This window comes from Hippopotamus amphibius, chromosome 6 (assembly GCF_030028045.1).
Source record: "Hippopotamus amphibius kiboko isolate mHipAmp2 chromosome 6, mHipAmp2.hap2, whole genome shotgun sequence".
Lineage (NCBI taxonomy): Eukaryota > Metazoa > Chordata > Mammalia > Artiodactyla > Hippopotamidae > Hippopotamus > Hippopotamus amphibius.
The window spans coordinates 34,909,070-34,926,750 of NC_080191.1; the positions used below are offsets into that span (position 1 = coordinate 34,909,070).

At 36.2% G+C, this 17,681-nt stretch overlaps 1 protein-coding gene across 1 annotated transcript in view; it reads right to left on the reverse strand.

The window, feature by feature from the left end:
• Nucleotides 1-3,872: 3,872 nt before the first annotated feature.
• THEMIS (thymocyte selection associated) overlaps nt 3,873-17,681 on the reverse strand; it is a 164,309-nt gene continuing 150,500 nt past the window's right edge. The window contains exons 5-6 of the mRNA XM_057740308.1: nt 15,004-15,157; nt 3,873-4,023 (exon numbers count right to left, since the gene is read on the reverse strand). Of these exons, the coding sequence (XP_057596291.1) occupies nt 3,992-4,023; nt 15,004-15,157 (186 nt within the window). The 3' untranslated portion in view covers nt 3,873-3,991. The remainder of the gene's footprint in view (nt 4,024-15,003; nt 15,158-17,681) is intronic.

The following is a 17,681-nucleotide window of genomic DNA, read 5'->3' on the forward strand; positions in this document are numbered from 1 at the left end:
CCTCACCTCAGCTCTGCACCAGTCCCCCAATTTCTCTTGCTCTAACTCTAATTTAAATAAATATTACACCTTCTTAAACTCATCCGAATGTCTTTTAATATATCTTTTATGCTTTCTATTGTCTTTTTTTTTTGCTGCATTCTGGGTGATGACTTAAAAACTACTATACCCACAACTTTTTCTTCTGTTATGCCTAAACTTTTTTAAAAAAATTATTACTTTTTTCTAATATTTTTATGTTTATTTTGTACTCGTACAAGGAGAAGACCATTAGAATAAGTTTCAGTTTCAGATTGTCAATCAATATGCAAGATACATTAGGCTTACCCAGCGCCAAGTCTGCTTACCTTAGTAAAGGGTAAAAAATGGACAGCTAGCACTATGCAGAGCAAGAAAATCCTGGCAGCATCTCATGTGCCCCATCACTGCGCTGTTATCAAGAAGAAAACATTGAGTGTGAGTCAATCAGCATAGGGAAGCTACAGGGACTAAGAACCCTGAGCTTAGTCACTTAAAGGCCATTCTTTAGTATGGCTTCAATACATTAATGACAGAATATATAATAAACAATTGTGGCAGTCATGGACATTGTGCTTAGATTTACTTTTCATAAACAGTACAAGCCCTCTTAGAGTAGGTCAAATAATAAATAAAGTCTTCTAGGTCCAGTCCATCTCACAGTGGATACAGTGGTTCCACAGACCCCACTAGCCATCCTTTCTTCATTTCTCAAGTTATCATCAAAACAGATATACAAAGTGGCTCTTAAAACCACAGCAGTGCTCCCTTGGTCTGTGGAGAAAGAGCTCGTATAATAGAAAAAGCTGAACTGAATCCTTTAAAACTACCTTCCCTTACTGAATCCTTTAAAACTACCTTCCCTTACTTCGTAAAACAATATTGCATTCCAGTGTATTGGAAATCAATGCCACTTTCAAAGATTTCAGGAAGATATACAGTATGTTAGAATCAATTATTAGGGAGCAAAATAAAATGAAATGGGAAGCAGACAGGAAGAACCAGGTGAGATTGGGGTTCCAGTTTGAGGTAGTGTGGTCAGGGCAGGTATTTCTTTGAAAACTGAATGAAGTGAGGGACTGACCTGCATGGATATTTGAGCAAAAAGCTTTTCCTGGTGGAGAGAAAGCAAAGGCAAAGGCCCGGAGGCAAGGCCGTCCTGTCCTGTTTGATGAGCAGTGAGTTGGCCAGCACAACCTGAGCGCAGTGAGAAAGGGGACAAGAGGTCAGAGAAGTAACAGGAACAGATCATGTAGGGCTTTGTAGATCGTTTTAGGAATTTTGGCTTTTACTTTGCATGAGGTGGGAAGCAACTGTGGTGTGAAATATACGTTTTAACAGGATCATTCTGACTACTGTGTTAAGAATAAACTGATTGGATATACTACCAACTGTAAAATAGTCAGTGGGAAGTTGTTGTATAACAAAGGGAGTCCAACTCGAGGATGGAAGATGCCTTAGAGGACTGGGGCAGGGAGGGTGGTGGGGACTCGAGGCGGGGGAGTCAAGGAAGGGAGGGAATACAGGGATATGTGTATAAAAACAGATGATTGAACCTGGTGTACCCCCCCCAAAAAAAAAAAAAAAAAAAAGAATAAACTGATTGGTAGCAGGAGCAGGAATGGGGAGAACGGTTACAGGCTTACTGCAGAAACCCGAGAAGAGATGACTGAACTTGGGCCACACTGGCAGCAGTAGAAGCAGTAAAAAGTGTTACAACTGTGCAAATATTTTGATGGTAAAATCAAAAGAGTACTTTCATTCTGTTACACTCAGTTTTTAGTATTCCAGCTTTTCAGGATATATTCAGATTCTAACTCTGACTCTTCCTTCCCAAGAATTTGACATAGTTTCTTCCTTTTAGAAGTAACTTTTGTAACTTAAGCCTTTGGATAAACATCCAGAAGTCTCATTAATGTTGACGATGATCTTAAAACAAACACTTTTTATATTAAAGTCTTGGTTATCAGAGCGAAACACACCTCAAAGAACACTTCCCTTCTTCACTTCTCACCCCCTTTCCATCCCCTTCCCAAGACTTTGATTCAGTTAGGAAGAGGGCAGCATTGACCACTGGAGGTCTTGGCATCTATCTATGCAGCCCCATCATACTGTGAAATTTGGTCACTGTGCTCAGCACTATAGGTCCCTGGTTGCGGGGAGCAGGATGAGGAGTGAGTACCTCTCTCCTCCTGGCTTCTTTAACACAGGTAGCCTCTTCCTTAATAGTTAAGAATTGATTTTAATCCTAGTTAAAGAATATCTTAGTTGTTACAAGAAGATAGCTATTAAGCATGACAGAGAACATACACATGCGCAAAAGAAAATTTATTTTCAACCTCCCACAATCTTCCATAGATGAATGTGAAGTTTATTACACCTTTCAAATTCAAGAGAGCTGGAAGCACAGTACATAAAAGGACTTACATTGTTAGAAATGTTATATATGATTTCCGCTAGAAAGCTCTTGATGATTTATGACCAAACTAAGACATGCATTCTCTTGATTTTCTAATCGAAGAATTGTACTCACTAAAAGCACAGATTTAAGTGTTCTCATATACCAAATAAAAATACTAGCCATTCATTATTATTTGAAAAATAACAATTTGGCCTATGAATTCTATGAGTTAGCCAAGATTGTTTAGAAAGGATTCTCAGTGGACTTCAATAATCAAATGTGGGGACATAAACTTCTAAAAGTTCTTCTTCTTATGGTCACAAACAAGCAAAAAAGATAAAAGTGAAACTGTCTCAGAAAATTTTAGAAATCATAAATAACAATATATTACTACATCAAATTACTAGATAATCCTAGGGTAATTGGAAATCAGGGTTCATTTCCACTGAAAAAGGAAGGGAAAAAAAGCTATGGGAAAGTAAGCTAAATCAGGATATAAACATCGTATCAAAGATTTATAACTATAATTTTTTTCTGTTGAAAAGTTGTTTCATGATTTGCTGTCTTCAGAAACCCTTTAGTGCTAAACCAATGAATAATTTCTACACATAATGTAAAATAATTATGAGATATGAGATTACCTAAATTTTTGTACAGAGTATGACCTACAAACCAGGTCCAAAGTTGGCAATTAAATTCCTATGTAATTCCTGTATAATTCTCTGTCTCGTCATTTGGTAGAGGCAAAATAATGTTGTCCCTGTATACTTAATATATAAATAATACATAAATGAAACAGCTTTCCTACAATCCTAATAAACATTTATCTAAAGGGTTATCTAGTGTACAGTACATAAAATAATAAGGCATACTCAGATCTTTGGTGATACTGCAGTAATGAAGTTTGGTTAGTGGGGGGTGGGGGGGTGGGGGAGGTGGAGAAAGTTATAGAAAATTCCTGTAACTCACAATGGCTTTGGCTGTCAAGTATCAAATACACTTATTTACCAGGTATTTCTAAAACAAAATGAAAATGTGAAGTCAAACTCATTTCCATAGCTCCAAGGGAATCAGATAAGAAACTTGGTTATTTTATGTCACTCTCAGATATAATATTTTTTGTTATTTTTAATAGTAATGATGGTAACACTAAAAAAGGGCAAAACGATTTCTGAGAGAAACAAAAATATTTGGTGAGCTTTCATCCTATTTTCAACTGGTTTTTACTCGGAAACTAAAATATAAAATATATTCCAATTACTTAATTGTCAATAGTGGAAATAAGAACCACAAAAAGTGTGGACATTAAATAAATATGTCCTAAGTAACAATAAAACAATACATACAGATTTTGGCACAATAGACTAGACTTTGTGAATTCCATATCACAGGCTGCTCTTTAAATTTTATCTGTTAAAACTTTTACGGTCGTTTTCTCCTTTGCAGTGGCCAGTCAAGTTTCTTCTGCAGTCTGTTAGGAAATAGCTTTTTTTTTTTTCAGCTAGAAGCCTAGGCTTGCTTTTCCATTGCAAAATTTATGTTCACTGTCCAAGTGGCTTCAGTCTCATCTCGTTATTTTTCATATTTTTCATTTTTGAAGATTTCTGTAAGAAAAAAAGATTAAGAGGAGTCCATCAGAAATATGTATTAGAAATAGTCAGGAAATAAACTACTTGCTTTCAAACACTGTTTGTAGGACACTCACATGCATATATTTTTTTGAGAATGAACTGAGAACAAAATAAGAAGAGCCAAAAAAAAAAAACCCCCAAACCAAAACCAAAACCAAAAAACCTCCAAAAAAAGACAAAAACCAAAAAACCCCAAGGAATCAACGTGAACCCTCAGAAACAAAGTAGATATTTCTGAGATAATACCTTAAATTTGTAAAGTGTTTTTCAGTTTACAAAGTGCTTTTCTTTGCATTTTAGTTTATCCTCACAAAAACTCTGTTATCTAGGTAATCTAAGGTAAAAAACTGAATCTGAGGTGAAGTTAAGAGACTTGCCCAACAATCACGCAGCTAGTAAGAGGCTGGAGCTTGATTGTATTTCAAAAAATGTCTGATTGCAGACCCATCACCTCAGCTGTGATACAATAGCTGTGGGATGAAGCCAAAACCTAGTGGAGTTCTAAAGATGGCAGGGGAGAAAAGGGTACCCACAATGTTAAACTGAAGAAAAGCAACAGGCCTCAGGCATAAGCTGTATGATCTCTAGTTTCTAATGAACATATACATAGGCTTGACATTAACATCATGTCACACTTGCAAGGAAAGCAAGCTACATTACAGACAGGAATTCTGTCTGTGTTCAGGGAAGACAGACACTTCCTTCCATTATGGCTTTGTGGAGTATGGGTGGTTTAAATAAACAAAACCAATAAAACAAAAAACCCTAATAGCATGAACTATAATGGTCAAGAGGTACAGAAGGGATCATTTCTTTCATCTCCCACACTTCACTGTACTAGTGATCTGTTAAGTGCTAGCCACATGGACCTGGAGAGGAACACTCTGAGGCTCCCGGCCCTGAGCGTTCATTGGCCTATGACTGCCTCCCTGCCTCCCTTTCTTTCTCCCTTCTCCTAATCTTCCTTCCTTTCTTCCTCCCTTCCTCTCTCTTTTCCTCCCTCTTCCTCTTCTTCCCTTCCCTCCTTTCTTCTTTCTTCCTTCCCTTTCTACTACACACTGTTTTATATAACCTTAAGGAAGTTATCTAACCTTTATGTGCCTTGTTTCTTCATCTTTGAAAACAAGAGGAGGGAAGGGATAATAATGCTTATTTTGTAGGGTTATGACAAAGATTAAACGAGTCAATAAATGTAAAGAGTTTTATGTTTTACAATAAAGAGGTTGACTGTCTCACCAACTGTTAGCTATTTTTACTATTTGTGTGAAATACAAAGACAAAATACACAGTTTTGTGACCTCTGAGGAGCTCATAGACTAACTGGGAAAGAAGAAAGGGGTGGTCAAAGCAGGAAGAAGTGGAATTTCTTCACACATCATGTTAATTCCCCAACAGCCTGAATTTATTTTCCTCTATCAACATCTCCCCTCAGGGCTAAGTGTGGCTGGGGGCTGGGAGGTGGCATCCCATGAGAAGAATATCTGCCTGGATCCCACGCTCCCCTTGATTTCATTCTCTCTCCTCATCATCCACCATCCCCCGCTGCCGCCTTTAGATTTTCAGGTCTTCCTTTTATCACAAACAGCAATAAAACTACACACTGTAGGATATACATAATAGATGAAGGAACACAGGATTTTTAGGCAGTGTGCCCAGATTTAATTCCCACGTCTACCACCTACTCTCTTTGTGACTTTATCTGCAAAAAAGGATAACAACTGAATTTCTCCCTCACAGCTTTGCTCTTCCTAAGGGGAGAGGTGGAGGAGGGCAAATGAAATAGATATGTTGTAGCACAGAGAAACAACCTGAAGAGCTCAGTCTGATTCCTGATTCTAAGATGTACTGGCTGCGTCTGGAGGAATCTCTGAATTCCATTTTCTTCCATGTGAATGAGTTTTGGTGGTAATAACCCAATCACAGAGTTGAGGAAACATCAAATGAAATAATGGACCTGTAAGTGCTCTGTAAAATGTAAGTGCAACAGAAATATTACTTGCTATTATTATCTCATATTCACATAAAACTATTATAAGCCTGTAGTTTGAAAGTTCAATCTGTCATCTTGACAGTTATTAGTCTCACCCTCCCTTGCCAATAAATTGATTTAAGATAGTACAGCGTTAAGCAGAAAAACAGGAGGCAAGGGATTAGAATAATTAGATTATCTCAATATAAAATAATAGGATTTAAACAATCTTAGCTTTGGAAGGCACCTTATAAGTTATCTCTCCCTGCCTGATCTAGCCCAATCTTCTACCCAGGGTAGGGATGCCCTAAATTACACCTGTGCTTTAGTGGCCAGCTGAAATAGACACAGCTGATTTCACATTGAATAGAAACTTTGTTCTATATTGCATTAACTTTCAAGAAATCTCAACTGTGAAAGAACTGATTTCGCTGACAATTATTTAGGTTTTAAAATTCAAATTGATTTAAATTCCTCAAATCTTTTGGCAGTTATCGACCACTCCTTTGGAAAATGTCACAAACTTAATTTGGAGGTGATGTTTCTTACTTTGAATTCAATATTGAAAGATTACTTTTGAATATTCATAGTTACTTAGATGATCATATTAACTGAGGGATATGAAATCATGTACATTCAGTTCCTTGGAGATCAAGCCAAATACTTCATCTATAGAAGAACAGATACAGAATGAAGTTTTATTTTGTTTTGTTTTGTTTTTCTCTCTAAAATGTATTCTTCAATAATCAAAATGTCCTTCCATAGTCAAAATCTATATCTTTATAAGAACAGACCACTATTTAATCCACAAAATGAAGATTTAAAAATACATAAAATTCGATGAGTGATTTTTTGAATGAGAGTATTAAAGTCAATGTTCATTTCATCTTATTTTTGAGGAATCCAATTCAAGCGTATCTAAAAATGCTTTACATTCTCTTATAAAGCTGATGTTTCCTAAAGAGTTAATTGAACCAAGGCTAGTCACAACCTGCATTTCCCCTTTTGGGAACTTTGAGTGTCACTGTCCTCAAATTGCTCAACCTGATGGTGAACAGTAAAACCTGTCGTAAGCACATCTACCTGCTCTAGGAAGCAGCTTGTTTGTGAAACTTCCTGGAATCGCTTCAAACATTTTTAACTAAATTTTCATCCATGTACCCATTTTAATGTTTGTACCCATACTCTGCTTTCTTTCCCTTAGCATCTTTTAGAACTAAGTTATTGATTGAGATTGAAAAAACAAACGATCCAAGTTAACAGCCGCTTTATGCGTCTTCTCATCAGTGGTGGTTACAAGATATCACATCATTTTTCAAAGATGAGTCTTATATTTATACTCCTGGCAACTGCTTTTGCATGTTTGATAGGTGTCATACATTACCTGTCAAGTACAGAATGGGATTCTGGGGTTCATTTCTCTATTCAAGAAATATTTAGTGAGAACCCACAGTAAGCCAGGAACTCTTTTAAATCTAAGGATAGAGCAAACGGATAAAGATTCCTGTCCTCATGGTGCCCTCGTGTGGGGAAGGTAGCCCATAATCAAAATAAAGAAGCAAAATGTGTAGCATGTTAGATGGCATCAGGGAGATCGGTAGTCCCAGAAAAAGAGATTACAATTTTAAATAAGGTGTTTATGGAAGGAATCACCAAGAAGGTAATGGCTAAGGAAAAACCTAAATGAGACAAAGATAAAAGCCACACAGATCTCTGGGGGGAAGACTACGTCACTTAGAGAAAATAGCCTGTGTTGGTGTTGAGGATGGTGTACCCCTAGCGTTTCTGAGGAACAGCGGGGAAGCCACTGTAGCTAGAATAGAGGGATAAGAGAAGTAGAGAGACCACTGGTGGATTTTGAAAAAAAAAAAAAGAGTTACATGATCTGACTAAGGTTTTAACACATTCGCTCTGGCTGTAGTGTTGAGAATGGACAATATTGAGGCAAGGGCAGAAGCCGACTGACTAGTTAGAAAGCCAATACAAGAATCCAGATGTAAATGATGATGTCTTAGACTAGGCTGATAGCAGTGAACAAGGTAAAAAATAGGCGAATTCTAGATACTGTTTGAGGATAAAGCCAATGTGTGATAAAGAGAAGGGGAGAAGTGACAGGTTGTTCACAATTCTTCTAGTGCATTTCATTTCAAAGTGTCGTCAAAGACCCCTGTATCACAATCAGCCAAAAAAACATGTTGAAAACAATTCGATTCCTAGTTCCTTTCTGAGAACTTCTGAATCAGACTCTCTAGAGCAGAGGTTAGCAACCTTTTCCTCTAGAGGGCCAGAGAGTAAAAATTTTAGGCCTTGCATATGGTCTCTGTCAAAACTACTCAGTTCTGCTGATACAGCATACAAGCAGCCACAGACAACATGTAAATGAATAAGTGTGGCTGTGGTCCAATCATACTTTATATAAACATTGAAATTTGAATTTCAGATAATTTTCATGTGTAAGAAAATATTCTTTTTTTTTCCAACTTTTTAAAAATGGAAAAAAATTTTTTTAGCTTGGGGGCAGTACAATAATAGGCCATGGGACAGATTTGACCCACCACCAGAGGTTGCCAACCTCACTCTAGAGAGCATATCTCAAGAATATGCATTTTTAACATGCTCATTAAATGACTTTTTATGCACAAGAACTTAGAGACTCACTGAGATAAATTCTGAAATTCATCTGTTCCTTTTTGCTTTGCTTAATTCATTGGTCAAAATAAAGATGGGACTTGTGAATGAACTGGAACCAGAATTGATTGAAATAATGGATAAAAGAAAGGTTGTCACTTGCCAATAAGAAACAAGGTTAGAAAAAAAAAAGGGGAAAGGAAATTTAAAACGATAAGATTGGAAGTTACTAGTAAGGAAAACTGGGAAATTGGGGAGAGGCTCAGAAGTTTATTATTTATAAGAAAACTCTATAGTTTCACAAAATGCATTTACCATTAAAAAGGATCAATCAATGATTTGCACATGACTTCTTAAAGGTCAAAGGCAGAGGTCACCATATAGGTCCAATCCCCTGTTGTCCCCAAGTTAAGATACTGTCACTGGTCTTAAGAAAATATTATTTTGCCATGTGAAAGAATAGTACCTATCAAAATTTGTACTTCATGCACAGGTCTCAGTTGTTATGGGTTTATACCATGACATCTCTTTTTTTATTTTATAATCTAGTGCTTCAATTGCTTTTCTTCCTAGTATTACACACAAATCATACAATCATATGGGGGAATGAGAAAAAAGTGAATTGACTTAAACAGACTCGTTAATCATAATCACAGTACTGAAGGAATGACCATTCTGGGCTTTAAAGAATTGCTTTTGTTTCTTCATTTGGTATCTCTCAACTTTATTTCTACTTTGCTGCCACGATCTTTGCTGACAATCTTCTTTGTCTCAAGATTTAATTCACCAAAGTTTTATTTCTGAGAGTGAATCAAACAGAAATTGACAATTTTCAGTTTAGAGAAAATAATTTTTAATGAACTCAAGTGCAGTTTCAAGTCTGAATAGGGAGATCTAAAACTATTAGCAAAAAGCTTTTGAATTTTTTAAAGAACTTATTGGTGAAAAAAATAAGTTCATAAGTATCTAGCAAGCATTATGAAAAGTATAAGAGCGGTAATGAGAAGAGAAAGGAAATGAAGAGTAAGACAGGACTTCAAATAGGCTATCTCAATAAGGTGTCTTGGTCTCATATGCCTGACTCCTAAAGCTGAAAGATTTATTTCCTCAAATATCTAATAGATTCCTTTACAAACTAACATGAGACACGGTTAATATTATGCCACAGCAATCAATATGCAGTAGGTGCTAAATGAAGGCTATAATAATGATAAGAATAATTTCCTAGTGTCTGCTCTGTGCCAGTCTCATTATACAATTTCATACGAGGCAGGTATTTTTATCTTTATTTTACAGATAAAGAAACAAAATCCCAAAGACATTCCACATCCTTTGAATTAGAGTTCGGTCGTGGGTCTTTCAGGTGGCAAAGCCAGCGCATTTCCTCTATGCCCCACCATCTCGCAGAATGGTTTTCCAGTGGATAATGTTCCTGCCCAACCAGAGACTGAGGAGGGAATGAAGTGGAAAGAAAAGAAAAGCAAATGATTGCGTTGCCTGGAGAATTGTTTTTCCCTTTCACTACACTATATGGTTTTGCTCTTATAATTAACATTCTGCTGATGAGATCTCCCATTGGTGAAGGCTGACGAGTCAGATTTTCCATGAAGAGCAAGCACTGCAGAAAATAAATTAATCTCTAGGGAAGAAGAGGGGCAAGGCTGTCAGTACTCACACAACTGCCTAATAGGAGATGATATTTCAGAATGTTCAAAGAATGAAATGACTGTAGTTCTCCTTCCAGCATATTCTCAAACATTTAAACTTCCCAAAAAGAGGGAAATAGGTTGCTATAAAATGAAGAGCCATCTTATAACATTTTACTTTAGGCTGTCAGTATTTCTAAACTGAACACAGTATTCCCTGGAAATGCAAGGGAAATTCTACTGGTGTCATTATTTTGTTTATATTCTGAAAAATAAAGATATACCAGATTTTTGGATTACCAGTTTGAAATTATCCAATATCTTCAACAATGATTTTCTATTCTTTAGGAGTAAAAATAACTATTGTGCTTAGAATTACACATTATCTAGAATAACAGTGAATTACTGGTCTGAATTTATAAAAATTGAGAAACAAGGATATATTTTATTATTTCTAAAGTACCCACCTCTTGATAACATATATTCAGTCATTCAGTCAAGGTCTTTATTTTTTTATTTTTATTTTTTTTTGTCAAGGTCTTTAAAATGGAATCCCCACCTTGTCTAATTCTCAAAATAGTTTTAATAGAGGAGTGACTTATGCTTTGTTTCCCGTCATATAAGTAAAATCTGAAGTTTAGAGTAAACATTAAGATTGAATTAATATAAATATAAAGCTCAATATAAAGCTTTATCTCCCTATAAATCCATTCTTCCTAACTTCCACCTTGACCTCAGCAAAGAGCTTTGCCGTGAAACTTGTTTCCTCTTAGCTGTTTAATTTGCCATAATAAGTATGTTCCCAGATGTGGTGAATCATTTCTGTGTGAGTCTTACTTAGAGATGAACAACGGTGTCATGACTATGATATCAGAACAGGCCATCAAATCACATGGTTTCAGAATTGACAGGGCACAAAAATTATCTGGGGTGCCTCATATTTTGATGAGGAAAATATAACTCAGAAAAATAAAATGACCTATGAAAGGCTGCACATCTAGGATGTACAGAGCCGGGACTAGACCTAATGATACCTGCGTGTTGTTTTCTGGCCCAGGGGTCCTGTCACTACTTGACAAGTCTAATTAATGGAGGATGAGTCATGGCTTGGGTTTAGTCTAAAGATGTAGGAATAATTAGAATATAGTGGAAGCTTCAAAAGCAAGGAAATTCCATTAGAGAATGTTGATTAGGAGAGTGTAAAATGTACTCAGTAGAGAACATTTATGTAGGGAAAAGCCAAATAGGCATATTTTAAAAGATTATCCTTTCTGGCAAAGACTGACGTTTCTAGATAAATAAAGATACAGAAAGAGGAAAAAGGAAAACATCCTTCTGTTTAGCCAGTCAGCCATCAGAAGCAATCTCTGCAATTAATGTGTGACCTCATGATAACCAGACCCTCCTCACAACTAAATGGTAATCCTCTGATGCCAAACGACTTTGCCCTGGGCTGAAGGAAGCCACCTTGCCCACATTCATGCCCCCTTCTCAAAGGCAGCTGCATCCAACCATCGCCTGAAGCAGGGGCTATAAAAACCTGGTCCCCTCACCCTAATATAGGACAACTCTGAAGAGCCACGCCAGCTCCAGAGCTCCCTGTGCATTCAGCTGAGGTCTTTCTTGCAACTCTATTATGATTTCAACTCTCCCTTTTTCCAGACCTGCTCTCGTCCCCCTGCCATACATGTTGTTCCCAAGAGCACATCTCAATAAACTTTCCACATGCAAGTCTATCCTGGGAACTGGAGACGAAACAAACAGCTTAAAACAAACATTTGCACTTAACACGTCATCTACGAAAAATAGCACTGTCACTGATTAAACACGGAAGCTCTGTGCTCTTCCTGAGCTGCAGCAACTGAGATAAAGAGGGGAAAGGGTTCATTAGGGAGGCTCAGGGCTCCCATGTCTCTGCACAATTGCATTGTTTCTTAGACTCAGAGGGCTCAGTGACATCTCAAAAAGATTTCTAATCACTTCCCAGGCCCGTAGGATTCATAGAGGCTATGAAATCCCCAAGAGGATACAGTTCTGAAAGGAAAAAAGTGCAGACAGAAGCTCAAAGACTGTAAGAGCCACATCAGGTGGTCACAGCCAGTACTTTGCAAAATACACTGTCAGGAAGCAAATTTTTCCTTAGCCACCAACTCATAAATATGAGGAAGTTAATTAGAGTAGCTATGATTCAACTGGAGTTTATTATGTACTATACTAACTTTAACCTGTTTTATCTAATGCATTTGTCAAAATGGCCTGTGGTGTAGCGCTATTACTAACTCAAGTTTACAAATAAAGAAATACATATGTGGTACATAGCTGGCAAGTGGGAGAGCCAAGGTTTAAACCCAGCAGTCTGAAGTTCAGACTTCAAAGCTTAACCACTTAATCATCCTACTTTCAGAGAACTGTTCTTTTAGTAATTTATGGATAAAACAAGGTGCAGACTTAAAAACAATATTCCCCAAATAAGACATGGGCCTTGTCGAGCAACCAGAGTGAATCAAGGACCCAGAGAGGAAGGTCACCCATGAGATCTGGTGAAGCATTTTCATCAGCTTCTTAAGTGAAGAGGAGCTGGGACTGACAGCACCAATTCTAAGGTAGAGTTTCCTGTGCTCCTGGCTGCAATATAGCAAACTCTAATTATGTAACATGTGTTCAGCCTTTTACGGCAAATCTTCTAGTTGTCTACAGTGGATTTCAAAATAAAGAATTCCCTTTCGTGTAATTATTAGATACATATCTGAAATGGTTCCACTTCATCTAACTGAAAGAATAAGGTCTGGGCGTCCAGAAGGAGCAAAACTGGAGAAACATCTCCCTTGTCTTAATAAGGTTTTTTTGTTTTGTTTTGCTTTGTTTTCTCTGTGATATGCCACAGAGACTCTAAAACTGCCATTCTCATCCAAAGAGAATTTAGGAAATGACTGACTGACTTATGTCTGAAATTTAAAAAGAGGAGAAAGCTCAGAGACAGTATGATTTGCCCATCCTGAACTCCAAGGTGGTTAATGAATATTCACAGATGAGCTATCCATTCCAAGCACAGAAAATGCTAAGTATAGATCCAAAGAGTTTTTTTTAGTGAGGAAAATATACTATATTTCACAAGACAAAAATGAATTTTGAAGAATTATATTTCTGCCTTATTTTTGTATTTTTATATATGGAATTGTCATACAATTATAATTCATAATGAAGACAGACTCTATAATTTATTATAATTTCGAATGGAAAGGAAGTGAAAATATTGCCCAGATTCACATACTAGGTAATTTTTAAATAAATGCATGTTGAAATTAATCTAAGAAAGGAGATTTCATTTTACTCTCTTATGTAAAGTTAGTAAGTCTCACTTGCCTAGAAACAACACTTTAATTCCAGGTCCTCTTTTTTTCTTAAACCATCACTAACAGGCAATAGGTTCAAACCAGTTCCAGCCTGGTCTGTAACATACTCTGCACTGTTCATTCAGAGCACAAACCTGGGGCTGTCACATACCATCCCAGGAAGATGCACACACAGGGGAAGATCCGATAATAAGTTTTCCTATGATTGAAACAAAAACTTTGATCTCAGCAATTGTGTTATCTGGTACATTTTAGGATCCATAATCTTAAGGAAAAAATAGTTTCCAATGAATTAATAATAGGCTGAGACTCAACACAGTGCAGCAATTTTCGCTGCAGTAGTTGTTTCTTTTATAGTCACACTTGGTTAGTATTTGAAATTTGGAGGAATTGCAATATGTATGGTTTTCAAAGCCCTTTACAGAATTTCATTTTTATCATTCAGAAAGAGTCGATGAAAAGGTAATAAGAAAAGCTCTATGGGATAGTTTTATAGGAGTGTCAGAAGCCAGTAAGTTAACTACATGAAAGAACCCAGATTGTACAGACAGAGTTTCAGCAGAAACACTTCAGAGACTTTATATCGAGTATTTTGACTTTTACGTGCCCTTGGAGGAAAAAAGAGTGCTGGCTACAAAATCAAATAAGGAGGGGAAAAGAACAAACCATATGCTTAAGAATAATTACAGTTTCATTTTTTCTACAAACGAAATATGAAGTTTCAAAGATAAAGTGTAATAGAAATTGAGCTTCTTTGGTGTGCTTAAAATATTGCCAAGAAAGAAAATTCTCATTTCCCTTGCTAACTCATCCCAGATTTCCACAATATGGAAGTTAGTCTGGGTAGCTTAATTGAATGCTATCAACTTCTCCACAAGTCCATTTGCTCTTGTTTTGCTTTTAGTAGAGGTGAAAAATATCAGATCGCCATCTCCATAAACTAAACTATTATAATTCAAGTCTGCATTAGGTTACTCACCTGACACTTTTTAAAATTAAAAGCATCTCAATTATTTTGACCTCTTTTCAAGCCATTAATCCTTCTTGTTAATTCTAGCAAAAGTTTAAAAATATTATTGTCAAGATAATACAAGCAATATTAGAATAAAACACTTCCTTGGCCATGAAAACCATAAATAAGAAGAAAAATCTAATAACAGCAAACAATGAACAGACCTATCATTGATATAAGTGCTTAATATTATGCTTCACTTAAAACTAAATTTCAGTGAGATTCGCAGTTCAGGGCTGTCACTTTGACTGAGTCACGTATTCCAAACAAAATGGTAGTAAGAAGCTGTACATTGTGAATTTATCATAAAGGCAGTTAAAACTAGTATCATGTGGCTTAACCGACCTGTGGTTGCACTGGTGTCTGCTACTGCAGTTTCCCCAGTCTTTCTCCTTTCTTTCTCCAGATCTGCCAAATCATTTTGACAACCAACTGGTACTTTTGAATCCAGGCCAGCTTGATTTGAGTGCAGTTTCTTGGATCTGTCTACATGAAGACTCTGAAATGACACAGGCCAGAGTGACTGATTTCAAAAGTAAATAATCAGTCCAAAATAAATGCTTCCCAGAGGTATGACAAGGATAAAACATTTACATATGGCAAGTTATTGCTGTATATCAGAAACAGAACATTCTATAGGTCATAGTGAGTTACAGGTTATATCTTCATCAACATATTTTGGTAATCTAGGTGTTGAATTTTTTAGGCAATCTAAGTGACTAAAATAAGAAGTCATCTCAGACACAGAATATCATCTTCAAAGACCATTTGTGTATATTAATTTCTTCTTGTGGAGCTTATGAAATATTTTTATTTAGAACTTTTCACTCAGTTTTTATTCTCATAGTTTAGTAATCCAGCATTTCATTATATATTACACATTTATTGTATAATGAACAGGTTTCATTTCTGTATTATCTGTACCTCTTATGTTATAAAACTAATCATAATACTTACTTTAAAATAACCTACATTTTTATCAACATTATCCAAATTTGACAAAGCTCCTCTAGTCAATTTTAGAATGATAATTCATCATAACAATGAATTCTTAAGGTAAAACATCAATGAAATCCACAACACATCTCACATATAAGAAATGTCAGAGTGTTTGATGTTGTACTGACATATTATATGCTTCAAAAGAATCATCAGATAGGAGCAAACACCAAAGACCTAAAAACGAAATTGAACTCTCAGCTCAATGGTTCATACCGAAATTCAGGTTAGAAGTTTTTCAGTCTGAATATGATTACAAAATATTCAGAGATTCATAGAGTCAAAAGTAGCCAATCAATTTTGGCCATCCACACTAGCCATTTTGGTTCACTAAAGGATAGGATAATGAACAACTTTCCTTAAGATCCTCTTACAGATTGTGTATAGCATTAAATTCATTAAAAGATTCATTAAAAGCTTGAATCAAAGGCTTTTAAAACTTTAAAAGAGCCAATAAGGAAATTAAGGTCCAGTATGATTAAACAATTTACCAAATTAACAGAATGAACAGTGGCATGCCTCAGGGATATGTCTTCCCAACCCTTAGTCCAGTGCTCTTCCCATCACTCTGTGATCCATTTGTTCTTTTATTCATTCAATGTGGTGGACTAGTTGCACCAATGACCCAAATTCTTCACTCCGCTCTATATCCATGTCCTTTCTGTATAATTTTGCAGTGCCATCCTACTCTGACTTTTGACTTGTCCATGTGACTTCTTCTGGACCAACAGGATATTGACACGTGACACAGAGAGTTGAAAGATGCTTGTACAATTGGTTTTGTTCATTCTTGTCCTTGCCCTATGCCCTGTGAGAACATGCCTAGATGAGCCTTCTGGAGATTGAGCAGGACAGAAAACAGAATCTGGTTACCCTAGTCATCAAGCTAAGATAACCAACAGCCAGAAGAGCCTCAAATATTTGGGTAAACCCAACCTAGATCAGCTAAAACTAATTCAAGATCAGCTGAACCCCAGAGCCTCATGAAAAATGTGTTTTTGGCCGGATGCCACTAACTTTTTCTGGTGAATACGCAGCATTGTGTGGCAATAAATAACTGGCATATGTAACAACCATTTATATATAGTATCCCAGATACTGGGAGTATTGTAAGAATATAAATATAAGTATAACATAGTCTCAGACTCTAAATTGTTCCGCTACAATTTCTTAAACTGTTTAAGCAGAGAATTAAAACAGCGTGGTCAGCCATTTGTAGATAAATCTCAAATTCCTTCTTTAATGACAAAAGATGGTACTACCAGGGACAACTCAAAAGATGAGAGTTTGAATGTTAATATTAACTAGAATTAAACCACTACACTTTTTTACATTTGACTTATCCACACCCCACAAAAAGCTAAGTCCATCACCTGATAATGAATTTTGAAATTTATTGTCAAGCCTGTAGTACCACATAGCTTTGAAAAAAAAAAACTTTCCTGATTTTGAATTAGATACTTTGGAAAAAATGTTATTATTTCAAGTTATTAGATGAGTATTATATCCTAGTTTCTCACTACTGAGCCATAAACTAGATTAAAGAAGGAATGTAGCTTTCTGCTTTTTCACACCAAATTCAATTCATGATATTAAAACACTGAAGAGAAAATGTTAGAAAAAGTTCATCCAAATTATGTAATATAGTATATCCCATACTTCAGAGAAGAAATACAGAATTTATATAAAATTCTTAAACCTGAAAGTTTAACAAGAAAGGCCAAAGAGAGAAAATGAACTGTTGGTCAGAATGGGTCGAGTATTGCAAAGGCCTGGTGCTTCTTGGTGCCAACCTCTGGCAGATTGGATATTTTATAAGCATATTAGCATTTCAACAATTAAACACCCCACTTTGCTAGAGGTAGTCCCCACATTTTGGTCTCCTCTCTCAGGCTTTCCAAACTCTTCTTTGCTTAGTTATTACAGCCAAGCTCCTGTTCCCAGGCCCTAATGAAAAGGAACATGGTCATCTCTTAAGCTATTAACCCTGCCATGCTCTCTAAACCTTGTTTACTTAGCCCTTT